Source organism: Myxine glutinosa, chromosome 1, assembly GCF_964187855.1.
Source record: "Myxine glutinosa chromosome 1, kmMyxGlut1.1, whole genome shotgun sequence".
NCBI classification, from domain to species: Eukaryota; Metazoa; Chordata; class Myxini; order Myxiniformes; family Myxinidae; genus Myxine; species Myxine glutinosa.
The window spans coordinates 23,249,479-23,263,493 of record NC_136261.1 but is presented as its reverse complement, the minus strand read 5'-3'; the positions used below and the strand labels follow the sequence as shown (position 1 = coordinate 23,263,493).

The 14,015-nt window shown below is 45.3% G+C and overlaps 1 protein-coding gene across 7 annotated transcripts in view; it reads left to right on the top strand.

Annotated features, from left to right (window-relative positions):
• The window catches only part of LOC137412770 (carnitine O-palmitoyltransferase 2, mitochondrial-like), a 78,327-nt gene extending 64,683 nt beyond the window's left edge, over positions 1–13,644 (top strand). For all 7 annotated transcript variants that reach the window (XM_078769695.1, XM_078769707.1, XM_078769715.1 and 4 more), the window contains 2 exons: positions 7,803–8,085; positions 12,987–13,644. In XM_078769695.1, coding sequence (XP_078625821.1) covers positions 7,803–8,085; positions 12,987–13,333 — 630 coding nt within the window. In that variant the 3' untranslated portion in view covers positions 13,334–13,644. The remainder of the gene's footprint in view (positions 1–7,802; positions 8,086–12,986) is intronic.
• The last annotated feature ends 371 nt before the right edge of the window (positions 13,645–14,015 follow it).

Below are 14,015 nucleotides of genomic sequence, written 5' to 3'. Positions count from 1 at the left end.
TCGTGTGTCGTACATGAATGCAACGCTCTGTTTATCAGTCATCACTTCGAATGTCTTGCCAAGCAAGTATGGCCACCATTGTCGTATTGCTTCCACCACGGCGTAGGCTTCCTTTTCAACAGCTGAATGGCGTATCTCACTATCTGAGAGAGTATGAGAGAAGAAGGCGACCGGTTTCCACCCTTGAGTCAGGGTCGCCGATATGGCACAGTCCTACGCGTCAGTTTCCAAGACAAAGGGTATGTTTTCGTCCACCGAGGAGACCGCCGCGTTAGCTATGTCTAGCTTCAGCCTTTGAAAAGCGGCTTTGGCTGCCTCGGTCATTGGAAATATTTGGCAATCAAGGAGGGGACGAAGCTTCTTGGAGTAATTCTGGACCCAAAGAGAATAATGTGCAAACAAACCGAGAGCTCTTCTCAAGGACGCACGATCACACGGCGCCGCCATATCTAGCAAGGGTCGCAGACAATCTTTGTCAGGAGTTATCTTCCCTTGGGTCACCGTGTACTCTGAAAGATCAATCGTCCTTGCGGAATAGCGACATTTGTCCTCGTTGAAAGTTAGATTATACTGGCGCGTGACCTGCAGGAACCGCCGCAAATTAGCGTCATGATCCGCTTGATCTCGTCTGCATACTGTGAGATTATCAAGATACACAAAGACATCTGTTAATTGCTCTTTGGCAATTATGTTGTCAATCGCCCTTTGAAAACACACAACTCCGTTAGTTACGCCGAAGGGCAAATGCATGAATTGATACAACCGTTGTCCCGACTCAAATGCCGTATAGATTTTGCCGTCATCACGGATGGGGATCTGATGATACGCACTGGACAATTTGAGCGTGCTGTAGACTGCATATTGAGCGACCTGTCCAACTCGCGCGTCTAGATCCGGAAGTGGGTAGGCGTCCAGCTGCGTAAATCTATTCATAGTTTGTGAGGAATCCATCACGAGCCGCTTACAATGATTCTCAGTTTGGACAACCAATACTTGAGCCCGCCAAGGTGATCGACTCGGTTCGATAATCCCTTCTTTTAGAAACCGTCTAGTCTCTTCAGCAATGAATTGTGCATCGGCCTGTGAGTGACGTCTTGACTTGATCGTGACTGGTGTGCCGTCGGAGGTTAGACTCAGAAATAGTGACAGCGGCTCTACAGTCATTCCTGTCAAAGCACACACAGAGAGAGTACAGTCACTGATAAACGTCATTTCCAAACGCCCACGCCAATGAAGGAAATCATGTCCCAACAGTACATTAGTGCATAGGGTAGACAGAATCATCAAACGGACATCCGGATACATTGTGCCATTAAACACTAACTTGATGCGGCATTCCCCTTTGGTGCGCATCCAGAGAGACTGAGAGGCCATGAAAATTCTTTGCGAGGTCCCCAGAATTGGCCATCCGTGCCGTCGTACAAGACCCATGTCGACGTAGCTCTCCATCGACCCAGTGTCCAAAAGAGCGTTAGCAGTCTGTCCTTTGATCAGCACCGGTACTACGTCGCTTGCCAAACCGCGTGGGCCGGGCAGTGCTGGAACTTCTATAGGCTCTGGTCGTGCTTCGCGCGTCGGTGATTCTCGCCAGAGTCGGACGCCGTCCTCTCCAAGCATGGCAAACCTTCACATAATGACCTTTCTTGGCACACGTGTGGCACGTCACATCCCGAGCCAGACATGTAGCTCTAGGGTGACTCCGATTGCCGCAAAAGAAGCACTCATTGTTGCCTCCGAAATAGGCGGTCGCAGCCAGACTCGTACCTTTGGCTCCGAGGGTTTCTGACGGCCTCAACTCCATAGGGGTATCAACAACCTCGCGCTCCGTAGTAGAGAAATTCTCTGTACGTCTCTCCCCAGTGAGACCGGCAGTTACATAGGGTCGACCGTACGACTCCGATTGAGCCTGTGCCAGCTGGAGTACTCGTGCCTGATCACACGCCTCTTGGAGGGTCAAGGTGGGCTTTTCCAACAAACATTGACGAATTGAAGGTTAATGGAGCCAGGACACAAAGGCATCCCGCATTAAATCGTCACACATTTGTTCAAATGTTTGGACCTCGTGTGCACATTCCTTCCCCAACTGACGGAGTTCTTGAAGGAAGTGCTCGAGCGATTCCGTGGGGTCCTGCCTTCATGTAGTGAGCTTGTATCGGGTATAAACCACACTTCATGGCTTGATGTAGATACTTCGAAGCACTGTTGTCGATGTCGCATACGTGGGGCAATGAGTCTGACACGGAGCAAGCTCGGAAGACTGCTGCTCACAACGCAGCATACAATGTTGTGAAGGAGCTGCTGAAGAGACAGGTCATACACAACCAACAGGTCTTGCCCCTGTTACGGATTTATGTGAATTGATGTGAATTACCATTCAGGTCATTGCTTATTAATGTTTATTCGATTAAAGGTTGTTGTGATTAAAGGGTCAGGAGCCCTTCTGGGGAAAAGGAGACCGGAAACGGAAGAAGAAAAGACACGAGGTCCGGGAGAAGCTGCCGTCTTCTTCTTCCTCGCCCAGCTCCGACGCAAGCAGTGTCGATATCGAGCAGCGTGGGGGACGCTGCGTTTGAAAGCCCGTCTGGCGAAAGGAGTTACCTGCGCGGGGTAATTACCCATTTACACGTCAAGTTGCCATGGGTTCGTGCACGGAACCAAGCGTCCGGCACAGTTCGCCTCACCGTCTACAAGGACGCGTACGGGTCGCACCTTGGGTCTCGCACGCTGGGCAAACCACGCGTTGCTTTGCCCGCTTTGCTTGGCAAGGAGGTGTGCGCTGCAGCCGTTGTTCCCGGTACGTGACGTGCACGTTTGGGAGCACGTCAGCCCGGGGTTCGTTCAACCGCCCGTGTGCGGAGAAGCCGACCTTCACCTTGGTCTGGAGGGGCCCAGAGACATTGTGAGGGACAGTGACCAAAAGGGGTCGTGAGTGGGGAAAGGGGGGAACATATATAAGATGGCCATCTTAGTAATATTGGTGATTGATTGTTGATGGTTGTTGATTGCTTGGGGAATATATTATTGATTACTCCGGATCCTTGGTGTGGGGTTTCTTGTTGACTGGAATTCATATTGATTGCGTTACGAAAGCGTATAAATCATAGATCTTTCTGGCGGAGTTCCTCTCACGGTCCGGGGGTCACCGAGACCAGGTAGTCACTGGGAGGACCACGTAACACCCCTCAGTACTGTTCGTGACCGCTATGTCATTGAGCTCGATGTGCAAGGAGCACCCAACCCTGGATACAGATTCATAAAGCTAATGGCAAGCCTTGAGAAGGACGAGGAACGAGGCAAACACCTTTCCTTCTCAAAAGTGGCTCTCAATGAGCGAGGTTGCTTCTCATTCTGGCAAGTAGACAGCGCTAGCATCACCCTAGCTGATGCGATAGCATGTGCCTATCAGTTTTGGACAGCTGACCAGTTGAAGGACACTGCTCTGTACTTGCGAAAAGTGACCCAAAAGGCTTTTGAGGAGTCAGCCGATCTGCCCTGGTCACCCACTGCTGACGAGTTGGATAAGCGAGCTGGGGAGGAGTTGCCTGAGGAGCTCAAGTGGTTCCTCAACCTTGTCCTGTCTGGCTGTAACCCTGAGGTGGAGAAGTGTGAGAGGACGTGCCAGCTTGTCTACTCTATCGGACAGGACCTCTGTCGAGGAGTGACTCATGAACAGTGGAAGTTGTTGAAGCACATGTTCCTGTGCACAACTGTCCGACACCTCTATAGCAGTAAGCAGTTGACGACGATCTTGAACCGACTGGGTCAATGCGAGTCTTATGACTTCCGGTTAGAGCTGGAGACAGCCATAGCCAAGGCACTGGGTGAGGATTCAACTTACCTTGCTCCTCAGATCATCTGTGGCGAGGGCAATGCTGTGTTCCATGGTGAGTGGGACAATCTCAACATGATCACCACGAACATCCATGGCTCGAACGTGGTCAACAGTGCTGGGGGCATGTGCAGATAGATGATGATTATCTTCTCATGGATACTGAAGATGACTCTAATACATTGCTACAATGTCACTTATAATAGATAATAAATATAAAACAATAAATATAAAAGGGCTCAGTTATCTTTCCATGATGTGTGGTTCAGGAGTTATGATAGTCACAAATTTCCATCACATGCATGGAGGTCAATGCGCTAAGTATCCCTTATTGACACATCCTATGACCTTGAAGATGACCTTAACCCCATGATGTTGACCTCAAATTGTCTTGTTAGTTGGGATAATAAGAAACGTTTTTAAAGCAATAAGTAAGCTTCTATCACCATATCTATGGGAACTGGGTCAACAATAATGCATGTCGGAAAATAAAAATGAAGCGATTTCTTAACAAAATGACCTTGACCTTCATCTGAATCCTGTGGCCTTGACCTCCAATCGTTTTGGGAACCTCGGAAATCGATTCAGCACCTCAGAAAACCATAATATCGACACCAAGATCATCAAAATCGGCTCATGAGTTACTGACATATGATACTTTGCGTTTGAATGGATGCGGATGGCAGCCATCTTGGAAATATGCTAATTAGGACCCCTTGGGACATTTTTCCCTGCTGGCAATAGCAAAACTCTTTACATAGATGTCCTGGGGTGCTAAAAATCGTTTTGGAATTTTGTTTTAGAGGGGGTGAATGTGAACCATGTGAACCAATCGAGCTTTAACTCTGAGGCGTTCACTAAAACTATGGTCGTGTTATTTATGTGTGCGAGAGTGTAGTGGAGGGCAGCGAGCTTACCTGGATGGATGGATGCGGCACATGGTTATCCGATTCCCACAACAAATAAACAGACAAGACAAGGAATTGAAATGCAACAAATAAAGGGTTTAATAAAATAAATGCCAGCGTAACAAGAAATGTGCGGTACTAAAATTCCTATATTGAGGATCCTCCATCAGACACAATTGCAACACAAAGGGAAAATAACAAAAGTAATAAAATGTGTGTGGTGCGTTTGCCTGCTACTCCGCCTGGCATCAGTGACCATCCAGGGTCATCACAGGTCCCATGTCCCTGCGTGGTAACACATGTGTTGGTGCCAAGTCCGTTCGCCCACCAGCCACCGAACGTGAAGAGAACAGGCCCTCGCTCCTTCGTCGCTGTCCACTCCACAAAGCACTGAGGTGAGACAAGAGAAGGATGCATCCACCTTTCCCGTAGCCCGGAACAGGGAGAGCGAAAATACAACCAGGGCAATCGGAAAAAAATAATAAGATGCCACCACCTGTCATGAACCGGAGATACATTCAACTACACTTGTGACCACTCCTTATGCCAGCCACGAACCAAGAGAGAGTGCACAAACTGTGACCACTTTCCACGCCGTCTCCGTCGAGAGCACAGGGAGAGAGAGAGAGATGTGTCTGCTTGTAATGAATGTCCCAACCAAGAGAGTATCTGCGACCGCTAGTTATGTCAGCGACGAACCAAGAGAACAAATGGAAGTGCATCCACCTGCGACCAATGCCAAGACCAAGAGAGAATGTGACCAGTTCGAAATGAAAACCCAGCGCAAGAGCGAGACGTGCTCACACACTATGAAAACCAGAGCCACGAGAGGGCAAAATGGCGGTCCTCTGCCTTTTTGTGCCTGGTGCTGGAATGTTCTCTCTGATGTTATGTGTGCGCCAATCAAAGAGAGGCATCGCATCGCTCCACGGCCACGACCAATCATCACCTTTTGGGGCGGGGCCTCATGGCCCGTCTTCCTATACTTTTCGTTGACTCAGCTGGTGGTGTCAGTGGTGGTGTGGAAGTGTAAATTTATGAAGCAAGCAATTTCTATGAGCCTCAACCCTCCATTCCTAGTCTGCAGGTGTCTTTTTGTGGTTTCCATCCAGAATTTGGGAGTTGCTACAATTGGCAAGTTATCTCCGGCACTGCCCAGAATCGTGGCTCGAGAAGAGTAAAAATTATTAGTGGAGGCAATGGCGGAGCACATATTGTCATAAATGACTGAGGGAAATAATATTACAAATAGGGTTTTTCCAAATAATGTAAGGTTGGATCGAGTTTGTCTTATTGGAGAAAAGATATTGTTTATTGGTAAATAATTAAATAATACAACTGTAGCCACAATGTCTACCAGGGTTCTTTGGGGTGATTTGCTGGGTTATCAAGGCTTAATGGTTTCAGCTCGAGGTCTGGCAAACTACCATTGTTTAATAAATTAGATGTAAATATTTGTCGGGTTTGTCCCCTCCCACCTTTGCCTACGTGACTTCTGGGGGATGGTAGTTCTGAAGTCCATCCTCAACTTAATGTTATTGAGTTTTAAAACAAAGCTAAACTGAACAACGGTTCGGAAATAATAAAGTATAAAATCCATGTAGGCTAGCTCTCTCTGGCTCTCGGCTTCTCATTAAAATCTTTTGTGGGATTGTAGTAGGATTTGACTCTTGAGGGAAAAGATGAGTTTGCAGATTGAAAAAGGATGGGGATTGCCATAGCTATTGAAGTGACTGTTTTATTTTGAAGTTTTACAGATAAAACCACAGAATGGTAAATCATTTGGTATAGTTTTAATAATGGAGGCGCTGTAATTATTTGGTTGTGACTAAGGAAAATATTGTTTTAAAAAATGTGGTTTGAAATCAAGTAAGTGGTCTTTGTTCTTGTCGTGTCAAAAATGAGTAAAAGATATATCCACTTCACTGAGAATGACCTTCAGATGTTCTTGAAGGGATTAGAGAGACAGGGCTCCAGGTGTTTTGCAGGAGACAATGGAAAAGCAGAAAGAATTTGGGATGCAAACCTACTCTCAGCGGGAGGCAACCTCATCCTCGACACCTACTCCCTCCCACCCAAACTTTGCCCAACCAATCCGATTGATCTCCTCCCCTCTCTTTGCTCCTCCCCCCTCCACTTGTCCCCTCCCACCCAAACTTTGCCCAACCAATCCTACTGCTCTCCTCCCCTCTCTTCGCTCCTCCCCCCTCCTCTTGCTCCTCCCACTTGAAATGTTTTTTTAATCATTTAAATCCTTTTCTCCAATGTCCACGACCGCTCCACACATATAGAGAAACACTTGAGAATGATTAATTATCACAGACACTTTTCATGTACGATCGCGATGATAGTTATGCTGGCGCAGCGAGCTGGAGTTAAGTTTGGATCGGGATGCCTCCCAGTAATGGCGGACGCAAGAGCGCCGCCTATCGGCGAAGGGGGCACGATCATCGTTATCGGATCGGTCTATATATTGTGGAAAAATAGGTGCATAAAAAAGCCTGTACTATATTCTTTCCTGTAAATTTTATTTTTAAAATAGCCAAAATTCGGAATTACCATCGTGTGTCTAATGATCGTTGGTCCCGATTCCAAATCCATTTGACCTGCCTCGTGCCCAGTTATTGCATCCATTTTCCCTGTCTTTGCCAAGCTGCTGTGTCTTACCACCTGTGTAAATGAGGAAGATTCATTTCACAGTACAAGGGTTTTTAGGGCAGGCTTGACGGTGAAAATTTTTTGAATTTTTCACATCTGGTGATGCAAGAATTTCTCGATTTATCGACGATACTTTCAAACAGATTGCATTCCTTTTATTGACTGTTGGTGTACTGAAGTCCAAATTGGTTATTATGTACTAAAATTTCTCAAAAAATGTATGCATAGATTTGACAAAATTCGTTGCATCACATATTTGTTAAACTGGGACTCCACTGTAATGGTGGAGATGTTTGATAAATCTCACTGCAGATCTGCCGAATGTGACAAGTCCAGTTTGTTTGTTATGCCCTCTCAAACTTTCTTTCACTCCATCAGTTTATCTGCCTTTCATTTTCACCTTCCAGGGATGCGGTGTGAGTCCAGACAGTATTGTGCAGTTAGCACTACAACTGGCATTCACCCGCATGTATGGACACCATGCGGTGATCGTCGAAGTTTGCAGCACAGGCACCTTCCTACATGGCCGCACAGAGAGGTTTATAACAGCCACAACTGAGGCTCTTGAATGTTGCAAGGCTTTCGGTGCAGATTCTCGAAGTCATGGCTCACATCGCACTACCCTTCTGCACAAGTTGATTGAAGCAACCTCTGAACAGCACAAGCAACTCATCTCAGAAGCTGCCACAGGTATACCATTTATTGCATCTTCAATCGAAAAATAGAGATTATAAACACATGAAAGCTTGCACAGGAGGTAATCATCTTACCGGGGATCCACAGTAGTTACAACAAGCATGACGGACCAAATGTAATTTTTACTGCACAGCCCGTAGGGCGAAGCCATCCAGAACAGTGTTTGTCTGTCCATATGTATGTATGTATGTATGTATGTATGCATGCCCCTCAAACACACACCAATTAGAGCTGAAGACAGGTGATTGATGATCTCATTACGGTGTATGATGTCTGACTCTACACACCACCATTTTGATTCCTATGCCATTCAGGCCAAACATATCATTGAACCTGTCATATCACAATCACCATGCTCCACCTTTACGTTTTTCATGCAGTGTGAAACACAAACAAACCGATTGTTAAATTGACCATCAAATATCAAAGGCAAAGGCGTTACGGGTCTTCCAACGACAGTACATAAAAGGCCTTAGGCTTCATGCCTTCATGCCTCACCTTTAGGCCGCTTCGGACAAATTAGCCCAGGTTTCTTAATACAGTAGTATTGTTTTCAAAATAATAATAATAACGTTAATAATAATATAAAAAATATAATCGTAGCACTGCAATCCCTTTGTCATGACTGCAAAGTTACTCGATCGAAGCGGTGTATGGTTGGTTCATTGTTGACTCAAAACATATTGAATAAACCAGTGTCTCAATACAATCTCTTCACTTCCATGGAGTCAGAGCTTAGAGACACAGAGTACTTCAAAATAATTCAATGCTTTAATTTGCTAACTGGTATCCCCACCCAGGTCATACTATCCTCTTCAACTAAAGTATCAAACAAGCCCAGCTAAGCCGCTGTTAGACTTTCAGTCTTGTTTATACAAGATCGAGGCTCATGGAAGAGCAAAATAATGCAGGGTAAAAAAGTAACAAACTGAAGTTGGGGTACTGGGCCAGATGTAGACTCAACAAGCAAGGGAATAAACACAGGCAAAATAGGGCAGACAAGAGAAGGGGAAGGAACACAGGAACTTGCAAGTAAGAGATTTGGGTTAAGTAGGGCTATGACAGTGGAAAATATTGTGGTTACTTCTAGAGAGTGACATGTGATGGGAGTGCAATGCCTGCTTTTGAATCCCTGGAGGGAAGAATGGCATTGTACAGCTACAGGAAGGCTGTTCCATAACGGAAAGGAGGAACGAGAAAGCGGATAAAAACAGTGACCTTGGATTTTGGGAGTTGAACTCCGACTTGGAGTTGAACAAATCTGCATCTGGCTTTGCATGGCAGCTTCGCCACATGATCAACCCAGGAGTGTCATCACAGAGTGTGAGGCACAGATGTCCAAGACACTGCACCTTTTCCAACAGCTGATCATGGAAATAGATAGGAGGGTTTATATTATCATCCTTTGATATTGACAGCATGTAACCTGAATATTAGCCTTAAATGAAAGATGTGCAGTTCCATTAATCAGACTATATCAATGTCAGACAATACATATTGAATTCCAGATCAGCAGAGAATGAGGCAGCTATCTGCCAGAGCCCAGAGCGACACCCTCTGCAGTCCACTGTTTGTAGAAGTAACGTGGGCTATATGTCCCACGCAAAATAGTCTACGGTGCCTCAGGCAGGGTGACCACCATCTTGCATAAGAAAATTAAAGTGCGAGGGGTTTTTTGTTCACAAAGTCGAGGCTCAAACAGGAGCTAGAACAAAGAACGGTCAGGTATAACAGAACAAAAAGAACAGGAGAAAGAAATGGGAAAACACACCATACCAACAGTGGTGAAAAGGGACAAAATGGAGGAAGACTTGGAGAAATAAGGGATGAGGGGAAGAATGAGAGTAAGGGAGGAACAAATGGAGTGGAAAAGATGGATACAGCCACAAACTCTCAAGAAGGAAAACTAGAAACTTGGAAAGTCTGAGATGGTGGTGAACATCAGTCTTGAAGACTTGTTGGGATGAATGAGATTGAAGAGACTGTGGAAGTTAGTTCTGCAAGCGGGAAAAAAGAGGAATGAATGAGTGGATGTGAGCAGCGATTCGGGATTTTGGGAGTTTTTGGGTGTTAATGGGAGATGTTCGGCTTTATCCAAATGCACTGCATTATAGCGCAATCCAGTGCTTCAGTGAGATATCATGCAAGGGAACTCGTAAGAGGGTGTTATCTGTACCATTAAAAACCAATTTGACTATTTCATGGAAGACGGACCAGATCCGCTCGGTATTCTGAAGGTTGCTATGGGCCAAGAAGGGATACAAATCAGTGGGTGCATTTTCCACTCTTTGGCTTGGTTTCGGAAGGAGAAAAGACCATTTCTTTTATTTCTTAGCTGATCTTCCTTGAGGGTGAATGACGTCACAAAGAAGATGATGTGAAGATGTGAAGAGAAGACAAAGACTCAGTGTGGTGAGCTTGATTCTAGTTCCTGAGTGAGGGAAGATGAGGTGAAGATCGACTGAGGGAAGATGGGGCAGATGGGACAAACATGGAGGAATGTAATGTTGACTCATCAGCATACGAGTGCATTTGGTTATTTGCAGAAAAAAAGAGGTCATTGATAAAAAGAAGGAAGAGTGTTGGCGACAGGACAAAACCCTGAGGGACACCGCTGTTGATCGGGAAGGAGGGAGATATTGAACCATCAACAATTATGGAGATAGAGCGGTTGGAGAGAAAGCTCGATAGTGAGAAGAGTGAAGGAGGAAAGCCAAAAGAGGAGAGCTTGGACATCAGTCCCCAATGCATTCTAGTACATGCACAACACCTTGACAGAGTTAGAAAGACAGAGAGAGAAGAGACAGAAACAAGAGGGAAAGCGCCGTTTATGGGGACCAATCGGCACTCGAACTGTGACCGCGCTGCCCTTATGAATCCGGGCAGCAGAGAAGAATGGGAAAGCTTTGGCCCAAGACTTGTGTTGGGGGGCTACAACCACCGCAAAGAGGCGTCCCCCATAGTTGTTGCTGTTGTCGTGGCTGTGGTTGTCGTTATTTGTGTGTTCCTTTTGTGTACTTTTATATGTATTTTGTGACTTTGAGAAGTATTACAATATATAATTTTGTGTGCACCTTCCTTGTAAATCCCACATTATTCTTTACTTTGAAGTGTTCCTGCTGGTATAAAATAATAAAAATAGGGGCAATACCTCCGGGTGCCCAACAGGTAGAATAAAGCAGTGCAGCACACAGACTCAAGGTATTTTAAACAGTATCATGGTGTTTTAAACTACTTTCAATGGTTGCTAGAAGACAGGGCAGCATGTAGAATCATACTAACTTAATCATAAGACTTTAAACAAACAAACACAACATATTTTGGGGGGCAACCCACCTCCCCCCAACCCCATACACCTCCTAAGACCCCAATTTTTCTAATGCCTTCAACAAACATTGGTACATCATGGGTGATTAAGGTTGTGGTGCAGTTTCATCGAATTTGTGTGTGTAGTTTCAGAGGAAAAAAGCAAATTACTATTTTAGGGGGTCAATCCTGGATCCACTTTGACCCCCAGTCGACCCCCTTCGTCCCCATTGTTTTAATGCCGTGAGCAAACTTGAGGTACAACATACCAAATATCATTTGTGCCAAGTTTGGTCACAATCCCATCAGTGGTTTTGGAGAAGAAGTATTTACGGACCGACGGGCGACACACGGCATAACATAAGCTCCCCGGAACTACGTTCCAGGTGAGCTAAAAATGGTGTCGTTGTAACCATTACAGAAAGCTCTAAGTCCTGCAGGACGGCATTTCTATAATGAAAACCACACATGATGTATTACAACTTTGAAATATTTGTTCCAAGTAAATCTATTATTGTCTTCACAACAATCACATTATAAGCTCACCTGGAATGAAGTTCAGGGGAGCTTATGCGATGGCGCGTCGTCCATCCACCAGTCCGCCAGTCCGTCCATCAGTCCGTCAGTCTGTCCGTCAGTCTGTCCGTCACTCCGTAAACACTTGCAACTTCTTCTCCGAAACTGCTGAAGGGTTTGTGACCAAACTTGGCAAAATGATATCAGTTGTGTTGTGACTAAAGTACCGGGGGTCAAAGTGGATCGAGGTTTGACTCCCCAAAATAGGTATTTGCTTTATTCTCTGAAACTACACATATAATTACGATGAAACTTGACCGCAACCTCCATCACCCATCATGTACCGAAGTTTGTTCACGGCACGAAGAAAATCTGCCGCCTTGGGCGTCTCCGGGGGGTTTCCCCCAAAAAGAGGGGTTTGCTTTCTTCTCAGAAACTGCACATGCAATTTCCATGAAACTTCAGCAAAACCTTCATCACCCATGATGTACCAATGTTTGTTCAAGGTATTAGAAAAATTGGGGTCTGAGGAGGTATATTGGGTTGGGGGGAGGGGAGGTTTTTCCCCAAAATAGGTATTTTTTTTTCTTTGTTTGTTTAAAGTCTTATGATTATGTTACCATGATTGTACGTGGTGCCCTGTCTTCAAGCAACCATTGAAATTGGTTTAAAATACCCTTAGTCGGTGCAGTATACTGTTTATTCTACCAGGTGAGCCCCAGGGGTATTGCCCCTATGTTTATAACTATACGAGAGCAGGAACGTTTTACAATAAAACGTGCCACACACACATGTATGCTATTCCTTTTAGCAAGAGAAGGTTCCAAACAATATTGTTGCTTTTTTGCAAACCCTCCCCATCAATCTCCAACCCCTCATCCATGCATCACTACCCAAACCCACCATCCCTTCCATCATCCATCCATCTCTCCATCACTCTCACCATCCATCTTCCACCCACCCCTCCACCTATCACCCACCCACTCCCTCCATCCATCCCAACCCACTCCCTTCATCCCAACCCAATGAACACTCACCCAACCCTTCCCTCCCAACCCACCATCTATCCCCAGGAAAGGGCTTTATACAACACCTGTTTGTTCTCCACTGCCTTGCCATGAGGCGTAGCCAGCAACACTTGACCGATATTCCAGAAATTTTCCTGGATCCAGCGTACCAACTGGAATATCATAACGACATCTTCTCCACCAGCGTACAAAATATTCAAGCAACCCTTGGAAATCCATGGGTTCCTGAAGGAATCGGTTTTGCATATTACATGAGGGAAACAAGTGTGTTGTGTTGCCTTAGCACGGTATCGACCAACAGAGACCTTCAAGCTTACAGTAAAACTCTGGAAATGAGCCTGAAGGAAATAGGGGATGCACTCGCTGGTAAGCATCAGAAACAAATGCAATAGGTAACTGCAAAGATTGACTTGGTAACACTATTTGGATGTTTGTTTTCCTTCCTTGGAAATACGCGTGAACCTGTGTGATGACATTTATCAGAATCCTGGGATCCCAGATTTAGATCCCATATATTTGATGATTTTCCCATTGTCTACGAATTGTTTCATATACTTGTCTTTCATTGGATAGCATCTTGTCAATAGAACAAGGCCGTATTTTACTCATGTGCGGCCAAGTTATAGCGCCTCAAAAACAAAGCAAGGATAGGCAACATTCAGATGTCTATGTTGTTTGAATAAAATGCTTTAAATGATTGAAAGAGCATTTCATAAAATTATGTTGTTTGATTGCACTGGTCACAATTTTAAAAAAATGGAAATACAACTTTTGGTTTCTTCAGTCTGTGAAGGCGTGAATTTCATTGCTCCCCACAGTGTCAGTCAAACTGAAAGCTTTCCGGTGCTCCCTTGTGTGAAGAAATCGATCCATGGACAATTTGGACATGTTTCTGGCTTACTTGCTGCCTCTACAGAGAACCTCCTTTCAGAAAAAGAGAGTGAAAAAAAAACTTCCAAACACAAAGGGCCGAATTTACGAAAGGTGTTTTGCGAGCGTGTTGCGAACACACGCCTAACACTTAAACGCTGACAAAAACGTCTTTGTAAAAACGCACATATAAACAGCAATTTA